This window comes from Podarcis liolepis (assembly GCF_965112155.1).
Source record: "Podarcis liolepis genome assembly, chromosome: 1".
Taxonomy (NCBI): Eukaryota; Metazoa; Chordata; class Lepidosauria; order Squamata; family Lacertidae; genus Podarcis; species Podarcis liolepis.
The window spans coordinates 15,339,752-15,359,636 of record NC_139554.1 but is presented as its reverse complement, the minus strand read 5'-3'; the positions used below and the strand labels follow the sequence as shown (position 1 = coordinate 15,359,636).

General features: G+C 41.7%; 1 protein-coding gene across 7 annotated transcripts in view; it reads right to left on the bottom strand.

Moving 5' to 3' along the window:
- The window catches only part of CDC42BPB (CDC42 binding protein kinase beta), a 96,442-nt gene that overhangs the window by 36,564 nt on the left and 39,993 nt on the right, over positions 1-19,885 (bottom strand). For all 7 annotated transcript variants that reach the window (XM_083516704.1, XM_083516706.1, XM_083516707.1 and 4 more), the window contains exons 6-18: positions 17,085-17,178; positions 16,309-16,509; positions 15,541-15,789; positions 14,757-14,836; positions 13,061-13,227; positions 12,830-12,949; positions 10,081-10,214; positions 7,078-7,320; positions 6,165-6,275; positions 3,905-4,152; positions 3,613-3,718; positions 2,955-3,079; positions 1,167-1,272 (exon numbers count right to left, since the gene is read on the bottom strand). In XM_083516704.1, the coding sequence (XP_083372830.1) occupies positions 1,167-1,272; positions 2,955-3,079; positions 3,613-3,718; positions 3,905-4,152; positions 6,165-6,275; positions 7,078-7,320; positions 10,081-10,214; positions 12,830-12,949; positions 13,061-13,227; positions 14,757-14,836; positions 15,541-15,789; positions 16,309-16,509; positions 17,085-17,178 (1,984 nt within the window). The remainder of the gene's footprint in view (positions 1-1,166; positions 1,273-2,954; positions 3,080-3,612; positions 3,719-3,904; positions 4,153-6,164; positions 6,276-7,077; positions 7,321-10,080; positions 10,215-12,829; positions 12,950-13,060; positions 13,228-14,756; positions 14,837-15,540; positions 15,790-16,308; positions 16,510-17,084; positions 17,179-19,885) is intronic.

Here is a 19,885-nt window from a genome sequence, read left to right as displayed (position 1 = left end):
TTGCTTTCAACATGAAGTTCCAGATTCAGTGTAGTTAATTTAGAACAGATATTTTGTTAACAAGCAAATACTGACATCCACCAACTTAATTTAACCATCTCTAACTCAACAAGCTAACCGGCAGGCTTGCTCTTAAGATTCTATTCATCTCAAAGATACAGTAACATATGTGGTATGTGCACAATAGGAGATGCAGAGTAGGAGAGAGGATGAAGAATGGAAATGGGAGCGATCTGTGTACAAGGGAGAGCTGAGAAAAGTAAGGAGGAGGAGGGGAAAAGGGGAGTGAATGTGAAAATGAGGGTGCAAAGAGAGTTGCAAAAAAGGAGGAAGTAGGAAACGTGTGAATGGGGGTGAAGATGAAAGCATGGCTTCATAACTGGATAGAAGCTGAAAAGGCTGCTTAGTAGTTCCAATGTGTGGGGATGAGGAATATGTAGGTGGTAACCATGGGGTGGAGGGACGCGGGTGGCACTGTGGGTTAAACCACAGAGCCTAGGACTTGCCGATCAGAAGGTCGGCGGTCCGAATCCCCGTGACGGGGTGAGCTCCCATTGCTTGGTCCCTGCTCCTGCCAACCTAGCAGTTCAAAAGCACGTCAAAATTGCAAGTAGATAAATAGGTACCGCTCCGGCGGGAAGTAAACAGCGTTTCCGTGCGCTGCTCTGGTTTGCCAGAAGCGGCTTAGTCATGCTGGCCACATGACTGGGAAGCTGTACGCCGGCTCCCTCGGCCAATAAAGCGAGATGAGCGCCGCAACCCCAGAGTCGGCCACGACTGGACCTAATGGTCAGGGGACCCTTTACCCTTTACTTTACTAACCATGGGGTGGGGTGTGTTCAGGGTGGAGAATACACAGAAGGAGGGGGAGGAGGTGTGGACATGGGACTGAAGATTAAAATGGATGCAAAGAAGGGCTGCAGAATAGAAGGGGGTTCAGAAACGGGGCTGAGAAGGTGAAAACGAGTGTAGTAGTCGCCTGGGGTGGGAAGGGGACGCTATTGTTGGCTAATATGTGGTGCAGGGGGTTGGCAATTGGAGCGAACGAGGAAACAAACCCTTAATCATTTTTAAAAGAACTTCTGGATTCATTGAAGATACACAAAATTGGAGGCCCCTCAAATTGTAAAGCTTTCCAGTTAACCAATTAAGATATTCATGCTTACCAAAGTCCTCGATCCCAGACTGGAGCTTCTTAGAGATTCAAGTTCTTCTGTCATCTTAGAAGCTAAAGCTTGAAGATAGCCACGGGCATCTTTTTCATCACTCACCCTAGTGCACAATCATAAAGAGTCACCCCTTTATATTGATAAAGGACACAGGCACACACACATTCAATAACATGTTATCAGTGTTCAAACCATAAAATGTTTTTCTTGCATGAAACTTCTCAGGATTAAACTCAGCAGACACAGCCAGGGTAGTATTCCCTACAACCATCCCAGGGTAGACCTACTGTAACACTCCTGCTGTGGAGATAATTAGGCAGTAAAGTTTATTGACAGGGGAAATTTGGAGTTTGTGATGACCTGTGAATTCCCATCTCTCAGGTACTAAGAGTGGGCCAACCTTGTTTGATGAGAGCTACTCTTGATGGACAGGCAGGGTCATGTGAAGACCACTCCAAAGGGAATGAGCTTCCCCTTTAGTTCAAGGAATGTATTAAGAACCTGTAAACAAGCCAAAGCAATAAAAAAATAACAATTTGCAACAACCACGAACGAGCCTAACTGAGATATTGCTGCTTAACAGGCAGTGCTGGTCTGGGAGCAAAGGGAGAAACTGTTTTCTTTGATATTCTTAGCCCACTTGATAGCTCAGTCAGTAGAGCATGAGACTCAGTAGAGTATGAGACAATCTCAGAGACATGGGTTCAAGTCCCACATTGCAGGGGATGGACTAGATGACCCTCGTGGTCCCTTCCAACTCTACAACTCTCTGATTCTTTATGATTCAACAGAAGGAGCTCTTTTCATCAGATAAGAGTGCCCTACCCTTAAGGAGAATGTAATTTATGTTGAGATTGTGCATATGTGGTTGTTAGGAGAATTATAAAGGCTGTGGCATAATGGTTTCAATCTTCCCCCTACATGTCTGTGTTATGATGTGAATTTTAAAAAAATCTTTGAAGGATCTACACTGCCTCATTTATAAGTCTGGCACAGGAATCATAAGGTTGACTTTAAAAAAGAAGAACTTGTCAGGGAACTGCCATCAGTGCCGGATGGAGAGAGCAAAAGCCAGAGGGATTCCAGAGAGCGTCCAGGGATCGGGAGAAGCAGCCCATCTTCTGGGGAAGAGATTCAGCGTAGCACCAGTGGAGAAGGGGGGCAGATGGGGGAAGCGGCGAGGCGGTCCCATGACTCCTTGCCTGGGACCAGCGGGGAGAGTAGGGGTCCTCCACTGTCCACGCCCTCCTTGCGCAGAAGGCTTTCGCGCAGAGAAAGTAGGAGGAGACTAGGCGTCAAAGAGCTTCTTTGCGGGAAGAAGTTTAAGAAACGCCCACTGACGGATTCTGCCAGCGATTGAGTCAGCCACGGGTGAGTGGCTGTCCGGACAGAAAAGGTTCACTTAGGCAACCCAGCCAGGTGTTTGCACCCAGCCAGGGAGATAAGCACCGGCTTATGCACGAGCAACCCCTAGAACCATTACAGAACTGAAACAAAGAACTGATGAACAGCCAGGCTGCAACCTTTTCATTTAATACAAATTAATTTTTAATGTATGATCTAGACATTCTCACTTTGGTGAAATCAGTTGACATAGAAGGTTAATAAAGTTCCTGTAAGGGTAATAAAAATGAGGGAGTCAGTATGTATCAATCAATATTTGTGGCTGCATGAGATTACTGAAGTGTATCATCTACAAGATGACACATTTCCGTTCTATGGGAGCCTTCCTTCTGCTAATACAGCACTAATTTATTTTTCAAAGGATCCTCAAAATGCACATACCACTGAATAATTTCTGCAATTTGAGCTTCCCAGTGGGCAACAGATTCCTTCTTTGCCGCCAAATCCTGAAGCTCATCTTCTAGCTGCCTGTTTTGTGATGTTAGTTTATCCACAAAGGAACAAAGCTGCAATGAGAAAATTAGAAGTTTTCATAACTGTAATTTAATGTAACTTTGAACCTCCTGCAGCAAATGAGTAAAACCGCCTGCAACATTTTGTTTTCCAAACAGTCAAATTAAGCCAGCCCAGTTAAGTGGCAAAGTATGTGTATAAGCAGCACTGAAGGTTTCTTCGGTTTTGATAACAAAGATTAAACACCCAGATTTTCCCATTTGACATGGAATAGTCAGACTTTCACACAAAATTAAAACCACTGTATTATTTTTTAAAAAATTATTTGTAGCCTCTCTTGAATTAGGAGCAGGGCAGGGAACTCTAAAATGGTATTTGAATTATAGAAATAAAACATAAGATATGTTGGGGTAGCCAACATGCCCTCCAGGTGTTGCTGAACTACAAATCCCATCATCCCTTACCATTTGCCATGCATGCTGGGCTAATGGGAACTGAAGTCCATAGCATCTGGAGGAAGCCACGTGGGCGATTACAGTTGTATCTGATGAAAAACTGTGCTTCTTCACAGGTTATGACAATTTACCTTCTCATTTTCAGTTGTTATTTTCTTGTTATCTTCAAAGAGCATGTTTCTCTCTCGCTCATATTTCTCTTTCAGAGTTCCCACTGTTTCCTCCATCTCACTGTGCCTACAAGCGTGAAATAATATCATGTAAATGCCATTTCACAGAACAAAGAAGCTATTGCTGCCTTTTATGGAGTTGAGTACATAAATCTTATTTAGTTTTCGGATGCCACATTATGTATAGTGACATTTTTTTGGCGGGGCGGGGGGGGGGGATGTTTCCAAGAAAGCAGTTGTACACAGAACTTACTTCTCCCGTTTGGCCTTATCCAATTTATCTTTTAACATCATGATCTCTTTCTGCAGTGCTAGCTGATGGCTTTCTAAGTCATGCACCTCCTTTTTCACATTTTTTACTTCCAAGACATGGGATGCTTCTCGCCTGACCAGCTCCTCTTCATAAAACAAGATTTTCTTCTCAAGCTCTGACTTCATTTTGGCCAGTTCCTGCTGATGCTCATGCATGGCCACGCCAGCAGCACGACCTCCCTGCTTTATCTGCACAAGAGCAGGAAAAAAAGCCACACAGACAACACCACAATACAGTACATTCAATATTAGAGACTTTAGTTTTGTTCAAAGTGACATAAAACACATTTCATCTCCTTAATACCAGAAGAGTTGATCACGAAGTATAAACACATGCATACAGTGGTGCCCCGCAAGATGAATGCCTCGCAAGACGGAAAACTCGCTAGACGAAAGAGTTTTCCATTTTGGAGGTGCTTCGCAAAACGAATCTCCTATGGGCTTGCTTCGCAAGACGAAAATGTCTTGCGAGTTCCTGCGGGTTTTTCCCCCTCCCCCCCTTTTCTAAGCCGCTAAGCCGCTTATCAGCTGATTCGATAAGCTGCTAATAGCGCTAATCCGTCAATGGGCTTGCTTCGCAAGACGAAAAAACCGCTAGACAAAGAGAATCACAGAACGGATTCTTTTCGTCTTGCGAGGCACCACTGTATTTATTTGTCTCTGCATAGCTTAGAGATCTCATTTGCTTCACCATAATCTCTCTGAAAGCCATGAACTGACAGCAGACTGAAACATGCAGAAAACAGTCCACATCAGACTGCAGCGGGAGGGGGACTGCATGCTTCATTCATTTTGCCTTCATGTAGAAGACTAGCATGTCAAAGTGGAAAGGTTTTACTCTAGTCTCATAATCATGCTGACTTCCCACTTTCTTTAGAACCATGGAGCACACACGAACACACATTAATTGCATCCTGAAGAAGCACAGACCACTATTTAGACATCATTTTAGTTTGCTGTTCCCTATTTATTGAAACTGTTTTTTCCAGCACCAGCCATTTGCAGGAATCCCAATCTGAACATATTCTGGTGAGCATTTAAGGTCCCCATCCCTATTTTGCGGGCTGCCATTGATTGGATTTCACTTTGATTCTGACTTGATTTTAGGATGTAGGATGTATTTTAATTGATTGCTTGATATTATGGTAATGTGTCATATATTTGATGTTAGCTGCTCCAAGCCTGGTTTTGGCCGGGGAGGGCAGGGTATAAATAAAATCATCATCATCATCATCATCATCATCATCATCATCATCATCATTCTGAAAGCCAACTTTCAAATGGTGTGTCCCCCCTTTAATTACTGTTTTAATGAACATATTGTCTCTTGCCTTGCACTCCTGGGACTGAACTGTTAAGAATGATAAAGTCTAAAAAAGTCAAACAACAGAGGCCCTGAATCATGTAAGCAAATCTATTCACTGTGGTACAGATTTAGGTTTTTTGGGGGGTGGGGCGACTGTCTAAGAGGATACAGCAAATAAAATCTTGTCTGGGCTGTGTAAGAAGAAGAGTTTGGATTTGATATCCCGCCTTTCACTCCCCTTCAGGAGTCTCAAAGCGGCTAACATTCTCCTTTCCCTTCCTCCCCCACAACAAACACTCTGTGAGGTGAGTGGGGCTGAGAGACTTCACAGAAGTGTGACTGGCCCAAGGTCACCCAGCAGCTGCATGTGGAGGAGCGGAGACACGAACCCGGTTTCCCAGATTACGTGACTACCGCTCTTAACCACTACACCACACTGGCTAAGAGGCTAATTCTGAGCTGGTACACATGAGAACAGCCTGCAGTGGTAGCCCCCATGCAGCTTAACATGTGCTATGTGAGGTTTTTTCCTGCACTACTCCAAACTTCCCAAGAAAAACCCATAACATGTATGGCAATCTAAAGGTCTACCAAAAAAAGAATAAAATAAAGTGGTCAGCCTGTAGCGGGGATGAGAAATGTCAATGGTTTCGTCTCACATTAAAATTGTGAGACAGGGAGATTACTACCTATCCTGCCTAGATCCAAAAATATCTAGTTGGAATGCCCAATATATGTTGAAGAACTAAATCTCGGGCCTTGCGCATTCTGGCAAGCTGTTTTTCGGAAGTGAATAAGTTGCAGCTGTCATGGGACACCCTGGAGATCTGGATTTCTATCCCTTGTCAAGTGAAGCTGTTCTTATATGGCTTAGATGCTTTTCAAATAATGTCACCTTTAGGGTCTCCAGTTCATTTTCAAGCTGCTTAGAGAAACTCTCACTGTGCTCTCGAAGCTTACGCTCTTTTGATGCCTCTGCTGCTGCGTCATCAAGTTGGGCTTCTAGCTATAAGAAGGAAAACAGGCCTGGTTATTGAAACCGCTATAGCTTAACCCTTATTATTTTTATGACTAGAGCAGCTACAAAAAACAGAAAGGGAGACATATGCCCATCTTGAGGTTTACAATCTAGATGACAAGGGTCACAGAAGAGGAGGAATAGAAGATAAAAACAGTTTTGGAAGATGGTATTTTACCTTTTATTCCCAATCCTACTAACTTTCAGAAACTTCAAGGGAATACACACACACACACACACACACACGCATCTTTATAACCCATCCTCATGCCTATGGCGACTTAACCATCTCATGTGGGCCTGCACTGTAATATTTTGTAGCCAACTAAGAGCCAGTTACTTTAAAAGGGGAAACATGGAATCCAAGATCAACAAGACAGATCTGGGTAGCTAGGAAACTTCAGTATAAGGAAAGAATGACTGCGGCATTTAACTATAAATATAATAATTGACAGAAAAAAGTTAGTGCTTCTGGTTCTTTCATTGCTTGCTTTCTCTCCTTTACAGACAGACAAAGGGAAGGAGGGAGAGTAAGATGAAAACAGGAAGCCCAAATTATGGTCCAGAATGTGCTACTGTGATATAGCAGGAGTTTTAGCAAAGTGAATCCATGGAATAGCTGGCTCACACATTATGTTTCTCCACACAACCCCACAGGGCAGAGGGGGTGTGGAAGGACTGCACGAAGAAATAAACCAGCTGCTTGTATGTGTGGAACCCAGCCACAGTAACTATTTCAAGCTAAAATAGCAGCTGAAATCCATTATCCTCAAGTACCCTGCCGAGCTACCTCTTTTCTCGCTTTCTCAGATTTACGGATTTCCTGTCTCATGGAGTCAATTTTCTGCATGATCACTTCCACTTCTTCCTCTTTGTCACGGAGCTGTCGAGATAGTTTCTGCTTGTGGGAGCGCAAGTCTGCCATCCTCTCGTTCAGCTCTGAGAATTCCTGCATTGCTAGCTTTCTTTGTTGATGGGCGTCCTTCAGTTCTTTGGACTGTGCCTTTAATCTTTCAGATGCTTCAATGAGTTGCTGGTGAAAAGAAAGGTCCAAACAAGTGTTTAGAGATCGACACTCTTGAGCATGAAGTTCAATCTTATTGCAAAATCACATTTTGACAATATACGTCCTCATCTCCACCTCTCCCCATCCCTGCTCTCAAAATAATGACAGGCATTTTGGCAGTATATAAGCAGAAGTATTTATATATCACCACTCTGATATCCCAACGTATTGCATGCTTCCATCCTTCTCCCACCTTCCTCTATTCTCCCTCCCCTTCTTTCATACACCCCCCTTTCCTCTTCTGTCTCTCCTCATATCTCTTCAACCACTCTTCCCAGCATCATCTGATTACTTCTCTTCCTCTTTTGCCATCTCTGCTTCTTTCTGTTCGCCTTTTCTCCATCTCCCTTCTTCCCTACTCCTCCCTTTCCTCAATCATACTCAACCTTCTAAAAAGAAAGAAAAAATAAATATCAGGATAAATTCTTTTATCCCTGTGTGTGCTTCTGCTTTGCGGTGTTCACTTGCATGTGGTGGGGATCAGAGCCAGTCCCAGGGGCAAAAGGAGGTTATAAGCTGATGCTTAAGCTTCTGTGGAAATCCCTGGCAGAAGGACGGTCACTCCCACGAGCCAAAGGACACAAAAGGGTTAAACACCACAGGGAACAAGAGCTGATTACTGCCAGTGATTACCCTTTTTCTCTAGAGAGGACACCAGAAACCTGAGCAGCGCTTTAGCAATGCTACCCTCCCTCAAAGGGAAAAGGGGCTGTGAATAGCTCGGGGAGCCCCCATACACAGCCTACTTCTCTCTTTTATAGGGCTCAATTTTATTTTATTTAGCCTTTAAAAAAACCAACCCAAACCATTTGTGCTTTTTATTATTATTATTATTATTATTATTATTATTATTATTATTATTATTATTATTATTAAACATTGTGCATACAGTCTGGCACAGTCAATATGGACAGAATGGGACTGATACTGACACAATAACATATCAGTTCTGAGGGACATTCTCAGTGGAAAAGGTGCTACTGGTCAATCCCTCAAATGTGCTTAGAAATTCTGCCCTATGAAGCCTTTTTCTCATCTTTCCCCCTCTATAATCCTTTTCTTTAAGTTATTCTTTTACATATACAACACATCAACATTTATATTCCATTATAATACAGTCGACTCACAATTTATACAGGGCTTATGGGGATTGTGTGTAAAGCCCAAATCCCATACAGTATAGCCGGAACAGCCCCCACGCGAGCATCCCTGTCTTCTCAGAAGCTTGTGCGTCAAATGGGTCTTGCCCCCTCCTCCCCACGCAAGGTGGAGAGCTTCAATTTACGTGCATTTAATTTCTGTGATTGCAGTTGCAAGCGCCTAACACTACAATCACACAAATTAAATGTGTGCAAGCTGCAAGTTGACTGTATTTCAAACCTAAACAAAGCCAGCATGCTAGTATTATGAAGAAAAAAATATTGTCCTGCTAAAGAAACAAAATTACTAATTCCATCTAACATTATTTGGATACTTGGGCATTACACTTAACTACAACCATTTATTTTTGCTGTATTCAGCAAAAGTATTCCATCTCATCTGAAACCTATCATGCCTTTGTTTTTGTTGCCTAAATCTGAGATGGTGGGTTAATTCTGACATAGCAGCAAATTCCCAAAGTTTCTCCACCCATTAAAGAATGGATGTGTGTTAGCTGATCTCCATGACTTAGCAAACAATATTCTTGCCACAGTTAACATATAAGAAACTAATGCTTTATGTTTTCATACCACCAAATCTTCCCACATAATTCAATACTGTAAAAGGAATTCTGGATGGAGAGGAATTCCATAACCCAAGTTCGTTTTTGTTTCTTAATTTTCTTCCAGTGCTTTTTTGACACATCACATCCTTGCCATCTTTTAAGGACCCAGAGGTGGTTCAGTTTTTTGCATTACGGTGAATTATCCAATGCAGGCTTTGCTGATGTGAAACCAAGAGTAAGCAAGCAAGCACAAAGTATCATGTGATGGTCTTAGTGTGAGGTACACATTCAACTGTATGCTCACTGAATCCAAATGTAATACTTAGATTCACGTGGGAAGAAAACAACGGTATAAGCTGGACACATGCATTCACTGCATTGTTGGTGTGCAGCCAGCAGTCCCTACAACTACACACCTACAGCAACTGCACCAAGTACCCTATTTGCAATTGGGGGGGGGGGGGCTTCCCGAGTGGCAGTTGGTAACTGGTTTCCCCCTGAACAAGTTCAACTTGTGCCCCTGCCCAAAAGTTTTGGGGGAGGGCTGTAGCTCAGTGGCAGATGTTTCCAGATCCAATCCGCAGCATCTTCAGGTAGGGCTTGGGAGTCTAGCTGGGAGAGGAGCTGGCAGTCACTGAAGACAAGACTGATCTAGAGAGACCAATGGTCAAATGTGGTGTAAAGGCTGCTTTCCCCTATGTTCCTACTACAGCACATGTGGTCTAATGGATGAGGAGAACTGGATTTGGCTTCTGATTGTTCCAATGAAGCTTGGTAGCATGGACATGTCACTATTACTGAGCCTAGCTTATGCTACAAAGTTGATGTAAAATGGGATAATTGCATGTATGCTGTCCTGAGCTCCATGAAGGAAGGACAGGATACAAATATGACAAAGAGCAACTCTCTATATAGTGAGAGTTCCAAATAATGTTCCACATTGCTGGCAATACCACCTTTCTACTTGCACTCCCTAGTCAACACCCATTTCGTTGGACTGAAAAATGTTCTATACTTCATACCTTATGGAGATCCTCTTTCTCTTGCCGAAATATCCTGCATTGCTTTTCAAGACCTCTTAACTTGTGGGTGGAGTCTTCATGTTCCTGCCGCAGCGTCACCGCATCTTCCAGTTGCCGCTCTAGCCTATTTGAGTCTATAAATTTTAAAAGGGAGGATTATTCCATAGCGTTTTTGCTCAGTTGGCATATGCAGCAGTTCTGCATTCTTCTCTGCCAAGAACAATTTACACTGGGTAGTTCAGAGCAAACTCATTCATTCTTCTCTCTAACATAACACACACTGGCAAAACCCCAAGTCCCATCATCACAGCTCAACGTACACGGTGTCGACAAATACAAATAAAATCCAAATTCTACCTCAGTCCCAGTACCAAAGAATTCCAAGTTCTGAAGGCAGAATAAATTATGCAACATAAGCATTCTTGCCATCTGCTTCTTTCAACAATACTGAACCTGCTTTCAATACTCATGTTTTCAAGGAATGAGATCCAAAAAGCTATTTTAGATAAGACCACTGTGGCTTTGCTTGAACAACAGTCCCCATCATATCTCAAATTGCGCTTGAAAGTCCCATCGCTTTTGAAAGCAGCTTGTCACGTGACTTTTAAGTAGCTTTTAAGAGACACACACGTTCAAAACCCATTTGTGCATGCAGAGCTAGAGAAGAGGAAGGGCAAAGAAGAGGAAGGGCAAACATTAAGGTTAGGGTCAGATAAGCAGTACAGGTCATTTAAAGGAACAAGAAACTAGTTCAGGCAATGTAATCACAGCTCCCTGCCTACTCTAGTCCGACTTAGCCTTAACCTCCCTACCACCAAAGAGATGTCTCCAATCACTGCTGACATATTTTCAAGTTTCCATGCTTTCCATAGGACTAGAAACCTTAAAGGAAAAAAGCGGGAGTGGGTATATAAAATAATGTCTCAGAAACTCAAAGTACAATTCATTTTCTCAAGCATAAGAGGGTGGACAGTTTGGGCAGAAGCAGAAGCCCCACTGGATTGCCCCTTTGGAAACGCTTAACTTTCCTTCCCCAATTTTAGCTGCCGCCTGTGAACAGATATAAGCTGGTTACATGGCATTACTGTGGTCCTTTCTTTTCCTTTTTAAAGAAAAATTGGATCTTGAATATTCAAAGTAAAATAGAAGATTACAGCGGTGCTGGTTCTACGGACAAAACTTGCAGGTTTGTTGTCTGTGGGTAGCTGTGGGAAAATGTCAGCCCTCCCCCTGCCCCCAGTTCAGAAAATGGTTGATCCCTCAAATTCCATCTATCAGATTTTCACCCAAATTTACAACTATGGCTACTTCAACACAGCTAACTATAAACCAGCAAAAAAAAAAGTGTTTTATTTTTCCAAAGTTGAGAGGTACCTCATGGGAGCAGGGAAAGGAAATGCCTCTACGGGGGGGAGAGAGAAACAAGACTACAAGTCTGACAAGTGTTTACTTGTCAGCAAGAGCCACCCCTTAGTTTCTAATACTGCAATGTAGCCTATCCACTCAAAAGCAGCTACTTCAGGTAGGAGATTCAGTATTGTATGCAGCCATTTCTTCCACCTCTAGGGAATGTCTCCTCGCGAGCCAGAGGGGCAAGAAGGGCTTTGTTGAGCTGCTCAACCTCCCAGCTGCTCAACAGTTGATATGTGGGGCAGCGCAGCAGCAGTTGCTTCCCTGCCCATCAGCTGATTGGCTCAACAACCTTCCAGGTTGCGAGGAAACCCTCTCTGGAGCCCAAAGGTAATGTCCTCTACAGGCTCTGGAGAGGGTCTGCTTGCAAGACAGGAAGTGCTACCCATTTCCAGCTTCCACTTCCAGGTTCCCGGCACTGTTTGTGTACACAGTTGCACGCAAAGAGGTGATGCATAAATGGGGAGTTGCCTGTACAATGGTGCCAATCAGCCTGGCCTGTGAATCTTACTTGAGCCTCTGAGCAAAATGATATGTAAATTATAATTTAACGTTATTTATAAATTAAGATTAATTTAAGGTGTTGAATATATTCAATAACCTTTGATTGTTTTGTGTCCCTGTTAAGGTTGCACTTAGGTTCTCCTACTGCCCAGGTCTAGTTACCCTACTGTCTCACAAAAAGAAACTTCAGGTGCATACCGCGGATACCTAATTAACAAACAAAAAGAGAGTCACCAGTTACAAAGGCATAACCCTATAAAACTGAGGGTTCTCAGAATGGTGAATGGATGCAGGACCACATCAAACAGCCAGTTTCTCACATTTCCTCATAGCAGATGTAGACATCATAAGCAAAATATTGTGCACTGCGGCTTAAAATTTTCCATATGAATGGCACTTGTACAAAGTTCAAAGCTTGCCCCTTTCTGGGGAAAAATATTAGAAGAGGATATCCTGGGATTTTTATAGAAAGGATAGAAGTCAAAAGAATTATCTAAGTGAAGCCGTACAAATTGCCTTTTATTCTTGGCTCCCCAGTGGGAATAATCTGCTATCAAGTAAAGGAAGCTTTAGAAGAAAGATAAGCTTTTGTTCAAAAATCTAAATGCTGCTTAAGGTTGCACCTGCCACACTTTCCAAAGCTGTATCATAATGTAATATTTCATGCATTTCCACACTGAGCTATCTTGGTACTTGAGCTAAAGATCCAAAAGTAAAAAAGAATGAGGCTCACGTCTAATAGGCTGCTATGAGGATTAGCACTTTACCACTGGACTTATTTTGTACTTTTTTTGAGAACTAGAGAGAAACCTATTAAAACATGCCAGGCACATACCTGCTATTTTGTTTTTCAAGCGCTCGATTTCCTCATTTAGCTTTTTTATTTCTTTATCCCGGTTTGTGTTTGCTGTTATGCGAGCAGAACCATGAAGGGACTGAACAGCCTGGGTAGATTCTTTAAATTGAACCGAAAGAACAAAGCAAAACAATTTGTTTAGTCCAACCTGAAAAACATTCTGTTGCTCCATTGCAAAGCAACATAAAAGGAAAGCGAGTTAGGGCGTACCTTGCAACTTCCTGCTCAGCTCCAGCTTCTCCTGCTCCAACCTTCGTATTCTCCTTTCATATGCCTCTATTTGCAAGCTGTTGTCCAAGTCACGCTGCACATCCTCATCTTTGGTTATACCACTGGACTGCATGACACTCTTTAGTGAGCCTCTATCAGAAAAACAACTGGAAACCAGAAACATTGGAGAACACGTTTTAATCAGTTTATGCTCAACCCTAAGTAGCAGTTTCCTGTTGGAAATTCAACAGAAGCAGAAACCTTGGAACAACTGTGAAGATTATATAACAGAGATCCTTGCTTCAGTACTATCTTAGCTGGCCTCCAAGTAAAATGGCAGCAATGTGCTGTGCGATCTGTTTTCTCTCACTCCAGCCAGCACAGGCTAGCTTATCGGAGAGGAAGCAGCAGCAGCAACTTTTAATTCAGGGGAGACTGGAAATGGAACAATGCTGCTGCTGTGACAATTCTCCCTTAAGTTTAAGACTATGGACACACTACATTTTCCAGGAAGGGCAGGTAGACTGCCTTTAAAAGCTGAAGGAACCACAGCTCAGAGCAAACACTTTTCAATAAAAAGTATCAGGTTGATCTCCGAGAATCTCCAGCTGAAAGGATCTCTGCCCCAAAACCTGGAGAGCTACCGCCAGTCATATCGAAGTGCAACGGGCTAAGGAGAATGCTGATCTGAATGAACCTAATATAAGCTTGTGTGCATCTATGATATCAGTCTGTCTAGGCCTTTCACCACTCTATACACCCTTTGATACACAAGAGAGCCACCTCCTCAACATTATTTTCAGTACAAAAACTGGCTTTAAAAAATATTCTGCAACTCGAACCACATGGAAACCCAGTCTATCACCCTTCTATGATCACAGCCAGTGTAGTAGAGGGCCTTCTCGGTAGTGGCGCCCGCCCTGTGGAACGCCCTTCCAGCAGATGTCAAAGCGATAAACAACTACCTGACATTCAGAAGACATCTTAAGGCAGCCCTGTTCAGGGAAGTTTTTAACGTGTGATATTTTACTGTATGGAAGCCGCCCAGAGTGGCTGGGGAGGCCCAGCCAGATGGGCGGGGTATAAATAATAAATTATTATTATTATTATTATTATTATTGTTGTTGTTGTTGTTGTTGTTGTTGTGGAGAGAACCCAGACAGGGAAATCCTGGTTTAATTCCCTGATCAGCCTTGAAGCTCACTTCTAGGGAAGAAGTATGGTGATGTTCAATTCACCTTGAGGCTGGAGACTGCAGATGATGGATTCTCTTTGTGTTTAGAACTACTGGTTGGGGCACCATTTAAGTGATTACCTTGACAAAGCGCTCTCGCTCTCTATTTTACTGCTCAACTCCCTTTGTCCTCGTTCCCAATTTAAATTGTGCTTAAATATGCGGAAGTGTATTTGCTTTAGTTTACCCTTTACCTTGCTCCCTTCCTCACTGCTGAATTGTAGATTTCAAGCTCCCTGGGGCAAAGACCTGTCTTCTGCTGCTCGGATTACTCTATAAAGCACCATATCCAGTGATGGTGCTCATATAAAAAAAACATAAGCAACAAAAAAGCAGAGGATCCCAAGACACGCAGGGCAAGCATTTTAAGCTGAAGTTGAATACGTTAAAAGAAAAGCAAATGATGAGATCTGAGTGTGGTGCTTTCCCATATGCCCATATGCATGAACTTTTTTCACCTACCTCTCAGTTGTGTAGGTAAAGCCAACAAACGGTAAATGCAGTCCAGAAAAGCCAGTGTGAGAACCAGGTGGTATCATTTCCTGCACAAAAAGGAATGCAGGATGAAAACCAAGTTGAATCTGGAAGGACATGTTGGCTTTTTTGTCCCTCGCCTAAGGATCAGGGAACAGCCACAACCCTATTTCATCCACGTGTATACTGTCCATCTCATGTAAAAAGGGCCATAGTCATATAAATGTTATTTAGGAAGATTAAGTATTCAGATTTATTCATTTAAAGTAGGAATACTTCACTCTGGACTTTATCTGCCAGTGTTTTCACTATGCACCAAGGAAATATCAGTGAAATGTTCAACAATGGCAGACCAGCTTTTCTGAAAGCCTATCAGTCTTCCTTTCTTTCTTTTGTTTGTTAAATCATTTTTTATTAATTTTCTAATAAAAAACATCCACTTAACATATCAAATCATAATCCAATCAAAATAAAATAAAAAGACCAAATTATCATCCAAGAGAAAGCCTATCAGTTTTCAATCTCGCTGATGATCTACTGTAGTCACATGAGAACACACAGCCACTGGCAAGAATTGAATGTGTTCTCAACTGCATTCAGTTCATGCAGAGGAAAGATGAGGCCCAAGAGAATTAACATTAACCTGGTGTGCACATTAGAACTGTCCCCAGAATCCCCTGGGACACACAGGAGTCCTGTCAGTGATGAAAAGGTTTGGTTCAAAGAAGCAAGTTTGAAAACTATTGCCTTTAAGAAGAAAACAATCACTCACAGGGTTTCTTAATACATCGTCATCTACATCGAAGTTTGATGTGTCCGAAGGACTGCTAACTTCTGGAATGTAAGGTGCTTCTAAATTTCGGATATTGTCCCAATTTAGCCCTTCAAAAAATGCATGCGCCTTGAAGTCTTCTATTCCGTTCTGCCCCAGACGACGTTCCCTACTGCAAATAAGCCTCTGGATTAGGTCTTTTGCCTCTTCAGACACATCACTAACATGGGATGGAAACTGGAATCTCTCCTAAAGAAAACAGAACGGGGTGGGGAGACAATGTTTCAGACTTCTACAATGAGAAAAGGCTAGCTAAGGGACTGTTTTTGAACGGGCTTCTGGTAAGTCAGAATGCAACTGAAAATGTTGTGGAAATTTGAACAATAATAATAATTAGGGTTCACAAACGGTGCTTAAATTTGGTAGCCAACCATTATTTACACACCAGAATATGTTTGAGCACACACGGTTTCCTTTCCATGGGAAGGAACTGCCCATCCATACCCACACAGAATTAAGGACAAGGTCTTATAGAAGATACAATAGAAGTTCTTCAGAAATTAAACACTGATTCCACTTGCACTACATACATTAAGGGCAGACAGACCTCATACTTGCATAGTTTACTCCTGTGTATTTACTAGAACTAACTATCTATCTACTGCAAAAATCCCAAAGCAGCCAAAAACATGTTATATATGTTCAAGATATAATTAGTACATAAGACGAATGAGAATTTTAGTGAATGCATAGTTAAATAGCTCTTACTTCGTGATTCATAATCTTCCCGTAGGTTTCCACCAGCGACTCTGCATAGAAAGGTGTTTCACCATACAACATTTCGTACATGCAGACTCCCAGGGACCACCAGTCGCACTCAGGCCCGTATTTCCCCATGCCATCCTCCATTGCTTGCAGTATTTCAGGGGAAATATAATCAGGTGTGCCCACTGCAACTGAAGATTGCACCTTCAAAAAGTAAAATAAATACCTAAGTCTTAAGATTAATTCATCTACACACACTGAATTAACTATATCCTAGCATGAGAGAGGGCTATGCATCCCTGTGTAATGAAACGTAATGGATTGGATTCTGAGAACCATAAGCAGTAAGGGATTTTCCCATTCCATCTACTACTCCACCCAGCAGCCCCATGTACCCCTGGAAAGTCTAGAGGATCAGGAACTCTCCTGGACAGTGTGGGATGGGGTTCAGGCAAAGGCACTTTGTGGGTGTGTAAGGGAGGCTTGCAGATTCCGGGATCCAAGCCAATGTTGCTGAGTTAAGTTCTTAAAATCTTCATTTTGAGTGAACCCCTTACAAAAAATATCCTGGAAGCATGATGTTCTAAAATTTCTATTTTGGCCAGCTTAGTGCATGAGGTTCTCCCCAAACCCCTGCCCCAAAATCTCTAGTTTGGTTTTCAGTTATTACATACTGTATCTTTCCAAAAAATATACAGATTAACATGGAGTAATTATGTCACAAAAATGCACAAAGTTCCATTTGAAATAAGTAATCGTAACATTTTATTGATACGTACAGTGCCATCTTCACTCATCTTCAAACACGATCCAAAGTCTGCCAGGCGTATATGGCCATTCACATCCAATAAAACATTGTCAGGTTTTATATCTCTGATTTGAAAAGAAATCATTATTTTCATACAGTACGCACATTAGGTCAAAGCACTAACTTTACTGAGCAGTTAGTAATCTAATTTAGAAATAAACCATATATTTTCTCCAGTAGAGCATTCTGTTTATTTGGCTATAAATTAAAATTATATATACCTCACTCCAATTTTCTGATAGTATGCACCAACCCACATTGGTTGGAAATATACCCAACTTGCCAATTTCATGGAAATATGCTAATGACATTTAACTAAATATGCAAATATGTAGACTACTGATTACTTTTGAGACATCCTCAACATTAAAGAAATTGCCTTTTCTTTATTTGGATTAAGAAACCAGGTGTATGCTTCCCATACTTCATAATTCCATGCGTAAGATAATTTCTTTTCATAGTTTTCTGAGGTGGAAGGTCAGAGCAGAAATGACTATATAAGTTTCCAATATGAAACTACTTTACTTTTCTTCCAAATTAAAGACATAATGCAATTAATGGGGGGAGGGGGGATTGTCACTTTCCATTTTCCCATCATATTGAGGCAACACTGATCAAGTGTTTCGCCTTCTGTTTACCAAAGATTTTTCTGGAACATGCATTGCTAACAGCAGTTCAACAATAAAAATGTACAATGTGTCCTTTGCCTTCCATTTCCTTCCCACAGGAAGGAAGGTGATTAACTATTGGAGAGTGTCAAAACAAATTCTTCTGTTTTTTTAAGCTTTTCTTAAACATGCAGGCATCGCCTTTCCTCACAACCACCATGCAAAAACAAGTTTCTTTTTAGTAAAATTAAATAAAATCAAGCAGGTAACAATGTTCTTAGACGGCTATGTTATACATCACATTATAGATTCCCCTCCCCCATGGCATTTTACATTTGTTTACTCAGAAAACTTGACTTAAATGCCAATTTTCTAGCTAGCTCAATCCCAGACAAAGTCCTCAAGTGATTTCCTGAGGTAGCAGTAATTTAGAAAGGTCATTAAAAGCCATGTTATGTTTTGCAAGATAAAAAAATACTTTAATGACAAAATCATGGCACGCTCATCACAAAGAGATGCTAACACAACAACCAGAAGTGACTTTAAAAAAGGGTTAGACAAATTCATGGCGGATAAGTCTATCAATGGCTATCAGTCATGATGGCTGTTATGATACCAGGATCAGAGGCAGCATGCCTCTGAGTACCAGTTGCTGGGAAACAGCCATGGGAGAGAGATAGTTGCCCTCATGTCCTGCTGTGGGAAGTTGCCCTCGTGGTATACTAAACTGTGTTTTAAATCATCCCAACATGAGCCCTGGGATTCAGGATGCTCATAAGCATATGGATGACCACTGTGGAAAACAGGATGCTTTAATGCCTTTTGTGCGATGCATGTACTTCCTATGTCTCTCAAATCCTCACAAGTGGTGGGGGTTTTTTTTGCAATTGCCTCAAACAGACCGCCATGTTGAAATCTGTCTTATAAAAGAATTCAGAATAGGGGCAACTAACAAATGGCAGACTTGATTTTTGATGGCTGCCATGTTATACCAATGTACATTGAGCCACTTCCCAAAAAGAAATTCCATATCCCGACAAGTACGACAGAAGAATACACAATTGTGTAATTGCCCCAGATTGCAATTAATCCCTATTAGTTGTTCTGATACTCTTAGACTGTAATTAAGCATACAAACATGGAGTTTATTTATCAGTAAATATTGTTAGGCTTAAGCTGTGACATCAAAATACAGAGGAGTGAATATTCTTTATATATATGCCCCAAATTAGTTTGGTAATGTCCAACTCTTCAGCTGTAACCCCAAATTATTATTTTTTAAATGGCCACATGGCCTCAGAATCTGTGGGTGTTTCTATTAATACAAAATATTAGCTGATCTGTAGTTTGAGCTTCCTTGCTCACTAATCATGTACTGATACACATTAAGAGGTTTCTAGATGAGACAACTTGACATTTCTGATGCCATGCTGTTAATTTTTCTTTCTGTCTTTTTCTGCATTGATTGTGTTCCAAATGCTATTATTTGCTATTGCAAGAATAAAGCCATCAAAGCTTAAGAGCACTCTAGCTACCCCCCTCTGATTCACATATTCAAGCTTCCTTAGTATTACATACAATTTAACATTCTGGGTGTTCACCCCTAACTAAATGGGGTCATTTTCTTATATGTGTAATTTGCAGTTGTGATTATTTGTGCCAAGTGCACACTGTAAACACTTCCGCATAATGTCATCCTTCAGTGTGAGGCTCACCTTAGTTATATGCTTATTTTTCTGCTTATTATTAATTGGGAAAAGAAATATTATTTAGAAGTGCATGAAATTCATATAAAGAGTTGCAATCTGGAAGTGCATATAACGTGTTCTAGTCAGGCATACCTAATCTAATTCTTAGGATCAGAACATCCATTTTGCTGAGTTGTAGCAGCTGCACAAAGTACAGATTGGCCAACATCTACAGTGGTACCTCGCAAGACGAATGCCTTGCAAGACGAAAGAGTTTTCCGTTTTTTGAGTTGTTCCGCAAGACTATGGGCTTGCTTCGCAAGACAAAATGTCTTGCGAGTTCTTGCGAGTTTGTTTCCTTTTTCTTAAAGCCGCTAAGCCGTTAATAGCCGCTAAGCCGTTAAGCCGCTAAGCCGCTAATAGCCGTGCTTCGCAAGACGAAAAAACCGCAAGACGAAGAGACTTGCGGAACGGAT